Here is a 17,030-nt window from a genome sequence, read left to right on the forward strand (position 1 = left end):
ACTGCTAAAAATGTCTGTTGCAGCTTGTGAGTTTTTTGTACTAATTTATTAATCACTGTGAACACAAATTTGCTGGTAATAATAGACAATTAGTGACATTTGAGTATGAGCAGCCTAACCTTGTTTGCTGATTAGACTATTGCTGATTAGAAAATCTGATTTTCCCATCTGAACTGCCCAAAGAAAGGAAAGCCATTGTCAACCCAAGACTCAGAACAAACCCAACAGTTAATCTCCATTCATTTTTGTAAGCTGAGTCCATTACCTTCACTGAACAGCCTGGAAACCAGCAAGCTTCTGAAAGAAAAAAGAACAGCTTTCTAGGATATTTACATGAGCATCTATTTTGAACCACCTATTGGAGAAATATGCCCTCACCCATTGCTCGACAGGCTGCCGAGCTCTCAGGCGATTGTTTATGGTCAGGCACTCACCTTTAAGCCAAAGATGGCAACATCCAGGTTGGAAATGCCAGCTGAGAAACTGCCATTGATGAATGGGAATACTAACAGAAAGCTTTCTCCAGTTATAATAAAAAACTTATAGGATTCACCAGCCTCAAAAATCGAGCCTCATTTAAGTGTAAATATCAAGCATACAAAAAAATAAATAAAGCATGACTACATCCATAAAAGTTTATTGACTCTAGGTATAACCACACTGAAATCTGGAGAAAGCAACAAGTCTCTTTTTAAATAATGTAATAAATAAAGTAAACTTTACCAGGTTGTACTCTAAACACAACACATAGGAAACTGCACTGCCCAAATTACATGCCCTACTCATAATAAAGACAGGCAGCAGCACAGATATTGATGAACAGAATGTTTTACAACAATTTTGTGTTAAAAAATGGGCTCCTAAAGAAACATAACATGGTTTTCACTAAATTAAGAATAACTTTGATATATTACTTATGTAAAATACCAATAGACATCCATTCTAGTAGCTCTAAATCCACTGGTAATCACTTTCTCTAAGAGCTAATGCATTCCCATGATTCCCACGGACACATCAGCACCTGAGTCACTCACTGAGTCAAAATCAAGCTAACATTGTCTTAGATTACATACAGAATGAAATGTACTCCATTATGTCATACCTGAAATGTCAATATACATCATATAATACACATCCTATCATACAGTACAATAAACTCTTTTCTGAACATTCAGCGTGTTCTTAAAAATGTCACATAAAGCATCTTTGTGTCTGCTGAGCGCCTGAGTGCTTCTTGGTCTGCACAGCCTTCCTGACAGCTGAAACACTGATATTAAATCATTTGGCAGCTTCGGTTTAGAAACAAAAAAAACTAAAAAATAAATGTGACTGTGGTGTATCTACAGGCCATGCAGCAAGAGATGTTTTGCTCTGAGAGTTTATAAAGACGGACGACCTCCTGAACTTTGACATACATGTAATTTCAGGATCGAGTTGCTGCTTCTGACAGATGCTGGGTTGAGTTCAGGGCAACAGCTTTGATCGGCCGAGCCGTGAGGCGAGTCCCTGGGCTGAGACCAACGATGTGTCGTGATGACCACGGCTGTCATAAAAACTCACTGTTGTCTTGACATGAATGTCCCTAAACTAGCAGCACTGTTCAGGACAGCTGCATGGCAGCTTGTAGAAACCGAAAATTTGAATCCAAACAGAGGTATACAATACTGAAACATAACATGTCCTTTAAGTTCTCCTAAATTTTTTTGAAGTGAACACAATAGTCCATAAAAATTTCTTTGAGATTAAGCATTAAAAATGAATGGCACACCTTGTGCACAACATACGGATACAGAATCACTTGTAAGTGCCGTCCCTGCTCACTCAAGGATGCACATTTTTGTGCTAGGAACATCACGTGTAAATCTGTTTTTGATTATGAATTCTCATTTGCGAAGAGACACATAATTTCACCTCATAATATCAGGAAACCGTAGTAAAGAGAGAACTTCCATAATTTGACTCAAGTTACAGAGATAATGCTGCTTCAGGATAATGGAGCTCGTGCAATTTTCTACCAATCAAAGCCCACACACTTCACTGAATGCTCATCCGTTATCAGAGGCTGAGTTTGGCAAGGCGCTACGCTCTGTCGAGAAGTGTTCACGGCATAGGCACAGAAATATTCCAGGTTCAATACAAGATGACACAGCAATCTTAGCATTCTGTCAATTACCACATTCAATTATTTTGACTCGTTTCTAATTAGGACAAGGCACTGGACCCCAATATATGTAGAAATTGATGTTTACAACATAATTGTAAGTGAGTGTCATCTAATACTCACTTAAAATTAATGTTTAAAAACTATTATTGGTTATCTTTGTTATCACTGGTGGTGGACGAGGAGACGCCACCCCTCACAATGTAGAGCGCTTTGAGTGCTTAGAAAAGCAGAAAAGCGCTATATAAATGTAATGAATTATTATTATTATTATTATTATTAACTAATCATTTAAAAACTAATTTTAAAAATGAATATTCATTTTGATACTGTACATTATAATTCTGTGATGCCTAAATTCACTTGTAGCATTTTACAGTACAACATTCAGTTTTTAGTGTTTAAGAAAAAATATATATATTTAGACAAAATTGAATGAAATTTTAATTTTGGGCATGAAAATAATTATTGGTTTATTGTATCAGCCACAATTTTACGATTTTTGATCTCAGTTCATACCAAAGTTTCATTTTAAGGCTGAACACTCAAAACAAACAAACTCTTCAACCTATTAAACATACTGTAATTGTATGCCTCACAGCCTTGTTTTAATTGATCAACATCAAAAACTCATAGATCCAGGGGACTTAAACATTATGCATGATAATCATAATAATCATAACAATAAGCATGATTATTATTGGAGATGCACTGGTATATAAAAAGTGGCCGATACGGATAAGCCAATAATTATATCTATGTTATGGACAATAATTGATAAAATATAAAAATTCTATTCTGTTGTAAATAAATTGAATGAAAAATCTAAATAAATCACAAATAAAACACTTAAATTCGCTGTTCATTTGCAATAAATGCACTGAATTTAGGCATTGTGACAGTTTTAATGTACAATGTAATATCTAATTGTGTCTGTAGTTGACTGATACAATCAAAAAATAATAATATGGTAGACTGTACATCCATAATAATAATAATAATAATAATAATAATTATTATTATTATTATTATATCAAATAATACATTTCTTATAATAAATAAAACAGTTTAAAACATTACAACTGAAAGTCCATATCCAATCTTTTGACTGTGAACTCTATAAACCTTATAGTCTGTTTACACAGAGACAAATCCACCCTCAGGAATTACCAAAAGTTCTGCTCCTAGAAAAGTCTCACAAGGATTATTTAGGCAACTTTAGAGACACAAATACAAGCTGCACTTTTTTGCCTGTAAATTGCCTTGCCCCATAGACTTCCATTTTAAGAGCATTATTACGGTTGAGCCAAAATGACTGACTGTGGAAACTGGCACCGAGCCAAAGATGCTGTCAATAGAACTGATCTGATTTTGAACCAGGAATATTCCTTTAAAGGCCTTTTCTTGGTATATCCGAACACTCTACGGAGATTGTGGTGAGATGAGACAACCACATCAGTGTTCCATGTTCATGCACACGCACACAACTTCCACACGAATGTACAAGTGCTATAAGTCGGGGCCAGCCGATGTATAACAACAGATCATAAATATATAGTATGATACAATAGAGTATATAGCTAAAGTAGCATATAAACATGGCAGACAACATGTGTGATGACCGTCTGTGTGTCCAGAGATTTGCTTCAAAAAGACAGACAAACACAGGTAGCGTATGCCAGTCAGTGTGTTTAGAGTTCGAAAGGCGCCTCGGATGTGCATTTTCTCTCAGAGTTCAAGTCCGTAGTTTCCATTTCCAAGTTCAAGTGCTCTGGTTCTATCTCAGCTTCCTGTCTAGTGGTGGTTTGGCCAGGTTTGTTCTCGGTGCGACAGCATTGTCTCTCCTTGTCTGAGCCACTTGGAGGACTGGTAACCATGGCAACCCTGTGTACAGAAGTGGCATACTCTGAAGCTTGTGGGTTGCGAGTCGAGCCATTGAGAGAGCTTTGTTTGTACAGCTATCTGTGCGTGCATAAACAATGTTTTTCAAGTATTTAAATAGCACATGTAGACTAAGTCTGCGGTTTCTGTCAGGATGTGAGAGTACAAGCAAAAGTGAGGAGAATTTGTGTTTATGGACCTTAATCAGGGAAGATGCTGTATCAAATTTGACATAAATTAAAACGAGACTGTGAGGCATAAAAGTACAGTATGTTTAACAGGTTGAAATGGTGGAGACCTTGGTGTCGACTGTTCAGCCTTACAACGAATCTTTGGGATGAACTAAAATTAAAAATCATAAAATTGTGCCAATAATTATTTTTATGCCCAAAATGAAAATTGTCATCCAATTTCTTCTAAATACATTTAAAATAATCAAGCACTAAATAGTGTACTGTAAAATGCTAAGTGAATTTAGGCATCACAAAATTGTAATGTACAGTATGTAAAATAGATATTCATGTTAAGATTTGTTTTTAAATGATTAGTTAATAATAGTTTTTAAACATTAATTTTAAGTGTGCTAGATGACAGGTAATCCAAATGTAAAAATAGAAGCGCATGCACAATTAAATATCAACTATTGGCTGATATATCAAAAATGTCATGATACATTTAAATTCAAATAAAAAATCTTATATATATATATAAAAAAAAAAAAAAAACATGGCTATAACTGATATGATACTAATATGCTGTGGTAAAATATATGAATATATTGTCAATATATTGCGATTCCAAATATATTCTCAGAATATTATAGAACATAAACTCTATATTTCATAACTGAGCAAGAAAATAACAAATTTTAACTTGCATTGCTTCAATGGATACAAACAAATATGAATAATGACAAAGAAAGCCAAACTTGACAGTATTTACTTAAAGTGTAATCTGAGATGCTCTCTTGGTTAATTTTATACTAATTATTAAATAATGTAACTTATTTACTGAAATTATAAATCTTGAATCATGCATCAATCCATTATGATATACATAAATGTTAATTCTGCACATAAATATTCCTCACAGCCTCGTAATTAAAATGTCCACAAACACCAATTCAAACCTTACTTTAGCTTCAATGTCCAGCCTAAGGTCCATGGAAGTGAGACTGTGTCCGCTGGTTGTGAGCGACGACTACTTCAAATAATGTTGCGGCATTTTCGTGTAGAGTGATCGCAGCGTGCGTTTGTGTGCGTCAGACATGAGTCTCAATGTAGGAGTGTGTGTGTGAGAGGGAGGGTGTGCGAGGGGCGGGTTCAGGTGTGGCGGCAGGGCTGGGCTCAGAGGCGGGGCTTGGCTGACGGTCCCGCTGCGTCTCTGATGAAAACAGCTCCATGTAAACTTTCTTCCATTCCTGGAACTCTGAGGACGTGAGCTTAGGATTGGCCAGCAGCTTGTCAATCAGTGCTACCTCGCCCTCCCTGTCCTATGGGAGTGAAGAAAGAGAGCAGTGGAGGGTGGGCATTACAGATACAGTCTCCTTCATACAGTGTTTAGGATGTCATAGTCAAGCACGCCACAGGCGGTTAGCGTAGACGTGAAGCGATGTGGACTCAACCTAGATGAGCAGAGCGACAAACACGCAAACACACATAGCATGCTCAGACTTGACTGGAGTCCTCTGGCACTGTGGAGCTTCGTGCCCCCAATTAACCTTCTTTCATTCAAGTCTGAGTGATAAGGGATGTTTATAATACCCTCCCAATGCAATGGGAGGTTCTGCCCCAACATAATAAGCACAGCGCAGCAGTCCGGGAAGGGTGGTGGGGGGGAGGTCACAGCAGAGGCACGGACCGACTGACCCAACCACAGGAAGAAAAAAAAAAAGGCACCAGGTGGAGCCTAAACCAGGTTATCCCACATAGAGAAGCAGGGTTCAAAGAAGAGTTTGGCCTTTCCAATGGTCATTAGCTCATTTAAGTTTTAATTGTTTTTTTGTTTTTTATTAAAGACCATATTAGACTAGCTAATATTAGCTGGTCAACATAGTGATTATTTGGTCTAAGACATGTATTGGCTCATTTAAACTGGTTATTAGCTGGTCAACATGGTGATTAGCAGGTCTAAGATATCATTAGCTGGTAAAAACTGGTTATTAGCTGGTCGACCTGGTGATTAGCTGATCTATCATGGTCATTAGTTGGTCTAAGATAGTCATTAGTTGGTTTAAACTTGTTAGTTGCTGGTCAATAAGGTGATTAGCTGGTTATTAGCTAGTCAACATGGTCATTAGTTTGTCTAAGCTAGCTCATATGCTGGTCTAAAATGCTCATTAGCTGGTTTAAACAATTCATTAACTGGTCTAAGATGGTCATCACCTGGTTTTAACAGGTCATGATTTGGTCATTAGTGCATCATTATTGGTTTTGGAAACTTTTTTTTCTTTTGACCAACTTTTTATAATACTCACAATGCAACTAGAGGATCTGCCCCAACATAATAAGCACAGCGTAACAGCCTGGGGTTGGAGGGAGGGTTCACAGACTGACTGACCCAACCATGGGAAGACCTAAACCAGGTTAACCCCCAGAGAAGCAGGGTTCAGAGAAAAGTTTGGCCTTACCAATGGTAATTAGCTTAAGTTGGCTATTAGCTGGTCGAGATAGTAATTATCTGTTCTAAGATGGTTATTAATTCATCTTAACTGGTTATTAACTGGTCAACAGGGTGATTAGCAGGTCTAAGATAGTCATTAGCTGGTCTAAACTGATTATTAGGTGGTCAATATAGAAATTGGCTGGTCTAAAATGATCATTAACAGGTCAAAACGGATTATTAGCTGGTCTATCATGGTTATAAGTTGGTCTAAAATAGTCATTATTTGCTTTAAACTTGTTATTAGCTGGTCTTAACTGGTTATTAGGTAGTAAGCGTGGTGATTAGCTAGTCTAAGATGGACATTAGCTTGTCTAAGATGGCATAAGCTAGTCATTAGCTGCTCATATGCTTGTCTAAGATGGTCATTAGCTGATTTAAATTGGTCATTAACTAGTGTAAGATGGTCATTATCCTGGTTAAACGTGTCATAATCTGGTAATTAGTTTGTCTAAGATTGTCATTAGCTCATAATTAATGGTCCACCTTGGATCCTATGTTTTGGAACATTTCTTTTCTATTGACCAACTGTTTATAATACCCACAATGCAACTGGAGGCTCTGCCCCAACATAATAAGCACAGTGTAACAGCCTGGCGTTGGAGGGGGGGTTCACAGCATAGGCACGGACTGAGTGATCCAACCATGGGAAGACCCAATGGCACCAGGTGAAGCCTAAACCAGATTAACCCAACACAGAAAAGCAGGGTTCAGAGTTTGGCCAAAACCCACCTCCCACACCAGACAGAGAACTCCGTCTAACATGGATGGGATTCTGGGATAGCAGTTTGGCTAAGTCATTGTGTCAAAATGGAAACACACACACAAAAGTCCTGCTTTCCCCAGAACCCCACAGACATCAGACAGACGGAGAGGGACGGATGGGCAGACGGGACAGATGAAACAAACAGGCACACACGGTGCAGTGGGACCCATGCGGCAGCAGAGGTCAGATACCTTTAGCGTGCTCTGCAGGATGCGAAGATGATGCAGTTTGTCATTTAGCTGTGGATCGTTGCAACGCCGGATGAAAAGGTGTTTGTACTCCAAACGGGTGGAAAGGCGGTGCTCACCAATAGGCGACAGACTGGCACGCTCCAGCGCCCGGTACAAATCACCAAGCGAATCCGCCTGCCCATGGCACTCCTGCTCCCCGCCTGTGGGGGGGTGCCACAGAAAGCCAGAGTTAATGAGGGGTGGCTCGACCAGCAAGGCACAATTTTGAGTGGGATTGGAACAGAAATAAACAGATTGCAACATTTAAGCTGTGCATTTTAATGTTCAATCAGGTGTGTAGGCTGGTATTTGTATGCTGATGATGCTCGGCTCATTTATTTAGTTTGTTAGTCTGGAATTGTGAAGGTAGAAAGAGAGAAATGACATAAGACCTGGACGAGAAGTGTCTTTCATCAGGCTGCCATAGATAAATGCTTAATCAGGCTCAGATTTATGTAAATATGGGAACATTTTTTCTTGCCGTCTCGGTTTTTATCTGTTATCGTTTGAAGAAACGGGTGCTAGGTATCTCTGTGCCAACACAACATCTCTTTTTCTCTCCATCTCTGTCTGTCTGCAATGCACACACACACACACACACACACACACACACATCTGCCCTTCTCAATGTGTTTAACACTTTCCTGCTTAAAAATCTAGCTTAGAATTGAAGAGGTATTTTGGAATACGTTAGATGGTTTCTAAGATTGCCATTACTGGTCTAACATGGACTAAGTGTTAATTACGTGGTTTAAGCTGGTCATTAGCATACCAACATGATAATTAGTTGGTCTCAGATGGTCAATAGATGGTCTTTCGTGATCTAAGTGGGTCTTTAGCTGGTTTTAGATGGTCTAACATACTCTAAGATGCCCTGCAAACATGTTCTTGCGGGGCTGATGCTGGCTTTTTGCGGGCACAGTGGGCTAGGGCCAGCCCACATCAAACCTAAACAGGCCCAGTGTGGGCTTGCCCAGACGAGGCCCACAGCTTTGGGCTCACCGCAGGCTCTCTGTGAGCAGCCCACACTATGGGACTGCCCACATTAATCCAATGATGGCCCAGTGTGGGCCAGACATGAGCCTGTTAATAAGAATTTTGTGGGCAGTTTTCTTCCTTACCACTAGGGATGGGTGTTTTAGGTTTCCTTAAGTAAAGTCACGTGGTAGAAGGTTAGCAATAGCAAGCATCAGTAGCCAGCATGGCACACCTGTTGAACACATTGTGCTGTGTCCTGGTTGGGAAATGTGTCATTTCAAGCCCAGTCTAAAGGAGTTTCTTTTTTCTTTTTAAAAGTGTACCTTGCTGATGTTTTTTTGTTTTTTTTGCAGAGATGACACACGTATGTATGGCCTGTGTTTGGATTTATGCTAAGAGTTTAAGACAGTGTATTTGTATGCATTTTAGAAGGACTCTTTATTGGTGAGGTTACCACATCATGGTCCAGTTTGAATATGGATTTACAGTTCTTTTCGACGTGAGACCATAGACTATTTTTGATTGTTCCTGGTTAGGAAGAGTCTGGTGTTTGAGAGCTGTGGATTGTTTTCATTACAAGAGGATGGATTATTCATTTGCTATCAGCAAACTTCAGCTATGGACAGTTTTTGGACATTGATGTACTACAGATCAGCTTTCACATGATGAAATCCTACAATCTTATATAGCTTTGTTTGTTTTTTTTGTTGTTGTACTTTTGTGTATTTAAATTTTTGGCTATATGTAGCTGTATTAACCTGAATTGAATGTTTTCTGTTTTGTATTTAATAAATCCATTGATTTGAAATCCCTTTGACTACTGTACATTTTTGACAATATAGACATTAGTTATGTGGTGACTGCATCCATTTCATATGTATAATAACTGTTTTTTCCCAAAGACTTAAGTTATAGTTGCTGAAAAGTATTTAAAGTGAAAGTATTGTTATAGATCAGGGGTGCATCCTGTTCCTGGAGATCTACCTTCCTACAGAGTTCAGCTCCAACCCTGATTACACAAACCTGTCTGTAATTATCAACTGCTCCTTCAGATCCTAATTAGTTGGTTCAGATGTGTTTGATCAGGACCAGGGTTGGGCACCCCAGTTGTAGATTAATAGTGTGGGCTATGTGAGGGTTGCCCGTGTAGGGCCAGCACTAAGGGGCCAACATTTTACCAATGAGCAAAATCTCAGAGGCCTTGCAGGCTTGTTTGCTGGGTGGTCATTAGCTGGTTTAAACTAGTCTTTTGCTGGTCTACATAATCGTTATCTGGTCTAACATGGTCTAAGCTGATCATTCGCTGGTATAACAGTCTAAAATGGTGATAGGATGGTCTAACATGGTCAAAGATGTGATAGTCATTCGCTGGTCTAAGATAGCCATTCACTGATCTAAGCTGTCTATTAGACTGTCTAGTTTAAGCTGGTCATTTATTGATCATCAGCTGGTCAACATAATCATTAACTGGCCTAACATGGTCTACGCTGATCATTCGCTGGTCTAACATGGTATAAAATGCTAAGATGGTTATTTGCTGGTCTAAGATAGCCATTCCTGATCTATGCTGTCTATTAGCTAGTTTAAGCTGGTCATTTATTGATCATCAGCTGGTCAACATAACCAGTAGCTGGTCTAAAATAGTATAAGATGATCATCTGATTTAAGCTGGTTATTAGTTGGTCAACTCAATCATAATTATTAGCTAGTCTAATATGGTCTTTTGGTGGTCTTACGTGGTCTAAGATGGTCTAATGGGTTGAGTAAGTGCAGTTTGGTGATGGTAGACACGTAAAGAAGGACAGCAAGACTAGAAGACAGATCTCATAAGTGTTTAAAATGCTATGTTCATTTAATTTAACACAGCAGAGAAAAACTCTGTTAAGGCTACTCAGGTTTGGCAGTCAATCACTCTGACAGACATTCTGTCAAGCAGGTGGCATGTTGTGTGTGTTTTTTTGCTCTTTCTGTCTGCATGTGTACTGTATATCCAGGTGCTCATGTGTTAGTCAGGAAATAGGTTGAGTCACTCCAGTCCTGTTGTTGTAGTGTTTGTGTAGGTAAAACACGTGGGCCATGAACAGTATCTAGTGCTGGGACTTATTAGCAGATACTGTATGTAGGGTGTGTATTTAGACACTGTTTTGAACAACCACAAGAGGACAGCAGTCCCACACTGTGCCTCCCACCACACGCTGCAGATATAATATATGTCACATTTGGCAATGGAATCAAGTTTGAATGATTACTGAATAAGGAGGTTAAAACAGAACAGCTGTAGATGAAAATCAATTGAATACAAAAAAAAAGAAAATTGTGAATAAAGTCTAAATAATGATTAATTCCGGCATTATCCATTTATGCACCAACGCCCCATTATGTCAAAAATCATTAGATCAGTAAGTCAGGCCACGTCTCTCTAACTTTTTTTTAGCATATTACTTTTTGTATATTTAGGGTGAAAGCTGGCAAGCCCTGCTTTTATTACACGCCTGCAATAACTTGAAAGAAAAAGCATTTTTTCGACCGCTTGGTTAGCCATGTGACAGATTACAATAACAACGACTAAACCGGAGTAAATCAATTAAGTTTTAAAGCTCTTTGTGATTCTTTTAGAACTTGTTAAATGGCACAGAACTCTGAAAACTCTGGCTTTGCACGACCCAATCGTTCTCTCCAGTTGCTGGGAAACATGCGATTGAGAGTCACGATCAATAGGCTGCGCCTCTCTTTTCTCTTCAGTATGTAGTACAGCACGAATGGGCTCTGCGGATGACTAACAGATGCCCCCTACTCCTCCAGAGAGAGATAGAAACAGAGCTATATAGCAGACACAGATAAGAGGGAAGCTCATTAAAAGCCACTGGGATTATATATAAAGGGCTGCTGGAGATCTGTCTGAGATGAAGAAAAAGGGGAATATTAGAAGAGAAAGTTGGGAAAAAGCCGATGGGAAGTGAGATGGGCAGATTGGTGGTGAGATAGTGGAGATGGGCAGCGAGATGGGGAATATAGATGGTGAGATGGCAATGAGCCATGAGGCCATAGACTGCGAGACGAGGGGAAGATGAAAAGTAACACGAGGGAGATAAACAGAGTGGTAATCCAGCAGCAAATGGGCGGCTTCCTGTGAGGTTTGTGGAGAGAAATGAGTCTACCCGGACACCAGACCAAACAGAAAACAGGAGAGAATTAATAGCCCATTCATAATTTACTGCTAACTACAAGGTTAAAGCAATAATAATAGGGGAAGTCGTGGCCTAATGGTTAGAGAGTTGGACTCGTGATCCAAAGGTTGTGAGTTCGAGTCTCGGGCCGGCAGGAATTGTAGGTGGGGGGAGTGAATGTCCAGCGCTCTCTCCACCCTCAATACCACGACTGAGGTGCCCTTGAGCAAGGCACCGAACCCCCAACTGCTCCCCGGGCGCCGCAGCATAAATGGCTGCCCACTGCTCCGGGTGTGTGTTCACGGTGTGTGTGTGTTCACTGCTGTGTGTGTGCACGTTGGATGGGTTAAATGCAGAGCACGAATTCCGAGTATGGGTCACCATACTTGGCTGAATGTCACTTCACTTTTTTAAAATAATCCATGAGGTAGAGTATTACAGTCATTTAAAAAAGTAAAGTAAAAAGTAGCTACATTTACAGTAATAATCCAAATAAACAATCATTCCTCCAAGTAATAAAGTTAATTTGCATATCTGTAGAGAGTTTATGGTTGTCAAGCAAGTAGTAATATAGCATATAGACTGTTGTTTTATAATCAACAGTATGATTATGCACTTTAAAACAAGTTCTTCGAAAGCTGATTAACAACCAGGTATTCACAAACTTTTTTGTCAGTGTGAAGTACAGCTTTTGAAGTTAATATTTCAATAATTTAACATCATACTTGCATGTTTATAACTCTTTTATGTTTAATGGTGAAATGACATGCAGCTAAAGAAATACAATATTTTGTCTTTTCCAGTAAGGGTTATTTTTTATTTTCAAAGGATTTATTGTCATTTTTATTTTAAATTTCAAAATCCATCTCTTCATTGATTTAGTCAATTATTAGCTTTTCATCAACTCACAAACACCCTGCAGTTCCCTCATGAACCTTTGGAAAACCTGGCCGTGGTCTGAAACTATTTTTGTAGGAAAAAAAAGATGCATTAAACAAACATTAAATTTTAATTATTTTTTTTAAATGAATATTAATACAAAGCTAAATTTAAGAAGCTAAAATGAGAAAGCTAAAGTTCTGATAAATGTTTTAGTGTCCCTCAGGGTAACAATTAAAATGTAAATTTTATTTATTTAAAAGACTATCCATGTTTCTGATTTATAAATTCTTAGGCAATTTTCGATTTATGGTCATGATACATGTCCAGGTACTACAGGTTAAAACTAACAGGCTTACAGAAATCTCTATAAAGATGCACTGTCCTTGTAAATCAAAACCATACAGTAAAGTAAAGTGAAGTGGGTCAGGAGCTTGTGACAGAACCACAACAATACTGCAGGGTTAAAATGAGTTTCATAGGAAAGAGCATGCTGCTATTTCTGGAAGAAGATGCCTGCATGCGCATGTATGTAAGAAACAAGTGGACAGATCTCAGTGGGGAACCTCACAGCACAGCTAAAAAAAATCTGCAACTAAGACACTGTTTATGCTTCATACAGCACCAACACACACTCAAACGGGTAAAAAGAGAAGGACACAGAAGCTAAGACAACACAGGAAGAGATATAGACAGAAAAAGAGCCTCAAATCCCTGCACACGTTCCTCTGTGAGAGCACTGCTCTTAACAATTTAATATCGAAGCACTCAAATAAATTCACACATGTATTAAAATAACTCTGCTGTGCCTACTGTTCTCATAATAAGAGGGGTTATTAAAATCGAATAGAACGTGGTAAAGAGGTTTTAGAGGACTTGATTTGAGCTGATCTTGTCATCAGAACCGTTTATTTTCTGCCATGCACAGCAACTCACGTTGCAAAATAATAATAAAGGGTATTCAGTAGTAGTACCTTTGCAAAAGCCGGATTAAGTCACATCAAAATTAATTAAACTAATTACAGAATTTATGGATCAGGGGAAATTAAACTTTTGAAGTCTCAATTTGACAGTCCTAATCTAAATAAATATATATATAGGCTATAATAATTATATTCTAATAATTATCCATCATTTGTAACTTATTTATTTATTACCAAATTAGCATCTGTCCTGGCAAAAAAAACCCCAAAAAACCCAAGATATATATATATATACACACACAATCACTGGCCACTTTATTAGGTACACCTGTTCAATTGCTTGGTAACACAAATTGCTAATCAGCCAATCACATGGCAGCAACTCAATGCATTTAGGCATCTAGATGTGGTGAAGACGACTTGCTGAAGTTCAAACCGAGCATCAGAATGGGGAAGAAAGGGGATTTAAGTGACTTTGAACGTGGAATGGTTGTTGGTGCCAGACGGGCTGGTCTGAGTATTTGAAAAACTGCTGATCTACTGGGATTTTCACGCACAACCATCTCTAGGGTTTACAGAGAATGGTCCAAAAAAGAGAAAATATCCAGTGAGCGGTAGTTGTGTGGACGAAAATGCCTTGATGATTTCAGAGGTCAGAGGAGAATGGGCAGACTGGTTAGAGATGATAGAAAGGCAACAGTAACTCAAATAACCACTCGTTACAACCAAGGTATGCAGAATACCATCTCTGAACGCACAAAACGTCGAACCCTGAAGCAGATGGGCTACAGCAGCAGAAGACCACACCGGGTGCCGCTCCTGTCAGCTAAGAACAGGAAACGGAGGCTACGGTTCGCACAGGCTCACTAAAACTGGACAATAGAAGATTGGAAAAACATTGCCTGGTCTGATGAGTCTTGATTTCTGCTGCGACATTCAGATGGCAGGGTCAGAATTTGGTGTAAAGAACATGAAAGCATGGCTCCATCCTGCCTTGTCTCAACGGTTCAGGCTGGTGGTGGTGGTGTAATGGTGTGGGGGATATTTTCTTGGCACACTTTGGGCACCTTAGTACCAATTGAGCACCGTTTAAACCCCACAGCCTGAGTATTGTTGCTGACCATGTCCATCCCTTTATGACTACAGTGTACCTATCTTCTGATGGCTACTTCCAGCAGGATAATGCACCATGTCACAAAGCTCAAATCATCTCAGACTGGTTTTTTGAACATGACAATGAGTTCACTTTACTCAAATGGCCTCCACAGTCACCAGATCTCAATCCAATAGAGAACCTTTGGGATGTGGTGGAACGCATGGAGATTCGCATCATGGATGTGCAGCCAACAAATCTGCAGCAACTGCGTGATGCTATCATGTCAATATGGACCAAAATATCTGAGGAATGTTCCCAACACCTTGTTGAATCTATGCCACGAAGAATTAAGGCAGTTCTGAAAGCAAAAGGGGGTCAAACCCGGTACTAGCAAGGTGTACCTAATAAAGTGGCCAGTGAGTGTATATAAATTTGTATATAAATTTGATATATATATATATAAATTACATTATTTTAATTTGATATACATGTTATATATATATATATATATATATATATATATATATATATAATTACATTATTTTAATTTGATATATAATATATATATAAGTAATAAATATAAACAAATTTATATATAATAGATATTCTTTTATTTATTTCTACAGTATAGACCTAGACACACACACACACACACACACACACATATATATATATATATATATATATATATATATATATACAGTCATGGCCAAAAATATTGGCACCCTTGGTAAATATGATCAAAGAAGGCTGTGGAAATGAATCTGCATTGTTAATCCTTTTGATCTTTTATTTAAAAAAATCACAAAAATCTAACCTTTCATTGGATAATAAGAATTTAAAATGGGAGGAAAGGTAATTATGAAATAAATGTTTTTCTCTAATACACATTGGCCACAATTAATGGCAACCTTTTATTCAACACTTTTTGAAACCTCCATTTGCCAGTTGAACAGCTCTAAATTTTCTCCTGTAATGCCTGATGAGGTTAGAGAACACCTGACAAGAGATCAGAGACCATTCCTTCATCCAGAATCACTTCAGACCCTTTAGATTCCCAGCTCCATGTTGGTGCTTCTTCTCTTCAGTTCACCTCACTCATTTTCTACAGGGTTCAGGTCAGAGGACTGGAATGGCCATAGCAGAAGCTTGTTTTTTATGCTCAGTGACCCATTTTTGTGTTGTGTTTGAGGTTTGTGTTTGGATTATTGTACGGTTGGAAGATCCAAACATGGCCCATTATACGATTTCTAACAGAGTCAGTCACTTATTGATTTTTTATCTGTTGGTATTTGATAGAATCCATGATGCCATGTGTACACATGGGGTACTTTTTATCCCTGTGTTCACTAGTGTTGCTTTCGTCAACAAAAAATATGACTAAATATCGTCGTCAACGAACCTTTATCACGTGACGAAAACGAGACGAGACGAAACGTAAATGCTGGTCATGTGGCGATGATGATAACTAAATGTATAATGCAATATTGTTGACGAATAAAAACGAGACTAAATGTTGTTTACAAAATAAAAACTATGCTAAAATGTCTCAAAATTTTTGTTGACTAAAATGAGACGAAACAAAATGTTATAAAGTCTGACACAGAGAAAGGGGCCGATGGCCGGGGTTCATCTTTGGGAGATGTGTGTGTACTTCTAACATGTTTGGTTGGTAAAATAAATGTTGTAAATTCAAATCAGAGCGTCTTCCGTGTCTGGAATGGATGTATTCTTGAGTCTATAAGGTAACAATAATATAATAAGATAACCTTGTTTAAAATGGGTTTGGCTAAAAGAAAATTTTGGTTCCGTCTATACTACTAGGTACTTATACTATATTGACTGGGTTAAATAGAATTGTATTACTAAAAAGAGACTAAAATACATTTTTCATTGACGAAAACTAGACTAAAATGTCATCAGTTTTCGTCTACGAAAACTAGACTAAATGTCATCAGTTTTCGTCGACTAAAACTAGACGCAAATAGTCATCAGTTTTCATCGACTAAAACTAGACTAGACTAAAAAGAGTATGAACGTGACTAAAACTAATAAAAACTAAAATGACAGCTTCACACAAAGACTAGACTAAAACTAAAATTAAAACAGGCCGCCAAAAACAACACTAGTGTTCACCAAACCCATCTTGAGTGTTTGCTGCTAAAAAGCTAATTTTTTAGTTTCATCTCACCATAGAAGCCAGTCCCATTTGAAGTTCCAGTCGTGTCTGATAACTGAATATGCTGGAGTTTGTTTTTGGATGAGCTAGGAGAATTTTTCTTGAAACC

The 17,030-nt window shown here is 38.3% G+C and overlaps 1 protein-coding gene across 1 annotated transcript in view; it reads right to left on the bottom strand.

Annotated features, from left to right (window-relative positions):
- Positions 1-5,303: 5,303 nt before the first annotated feature.
- LOC306863661 (connector enhancer of kinase suppressor of ras 2-like) overlaps positions 5,304-17,030 on the bottom strand; it is a gene marked incomplete at both ends in the record, with an annotated part of 95,155 nt that continues 83,428 nt past the window's right edge. The window contains 2 exons of the mRNA XM_079407170.1: positions 5,304-5,534; positions 7,661-7,860. Of these exons, the coding sequence (XP_079263296.1) occupies positions 5,304-5,534; positions 7,661-7,860 (431 nt within the window). The remainder of the gene's footprint in view (positions 5,535-7,660; positions 7,861-17,030) is intronic.

This window comes from Barbus barbus, assembly GCF_936440315.1.
Source record: "Barbus barbus genome assembly, chromosome: 44".
Taxonomy (NCBI): Eukaryota; Metazoa; Chordata; class Actinopteri; order Cypriniformes; family Cyprinidae; genus Barbus; species Barbus barbus.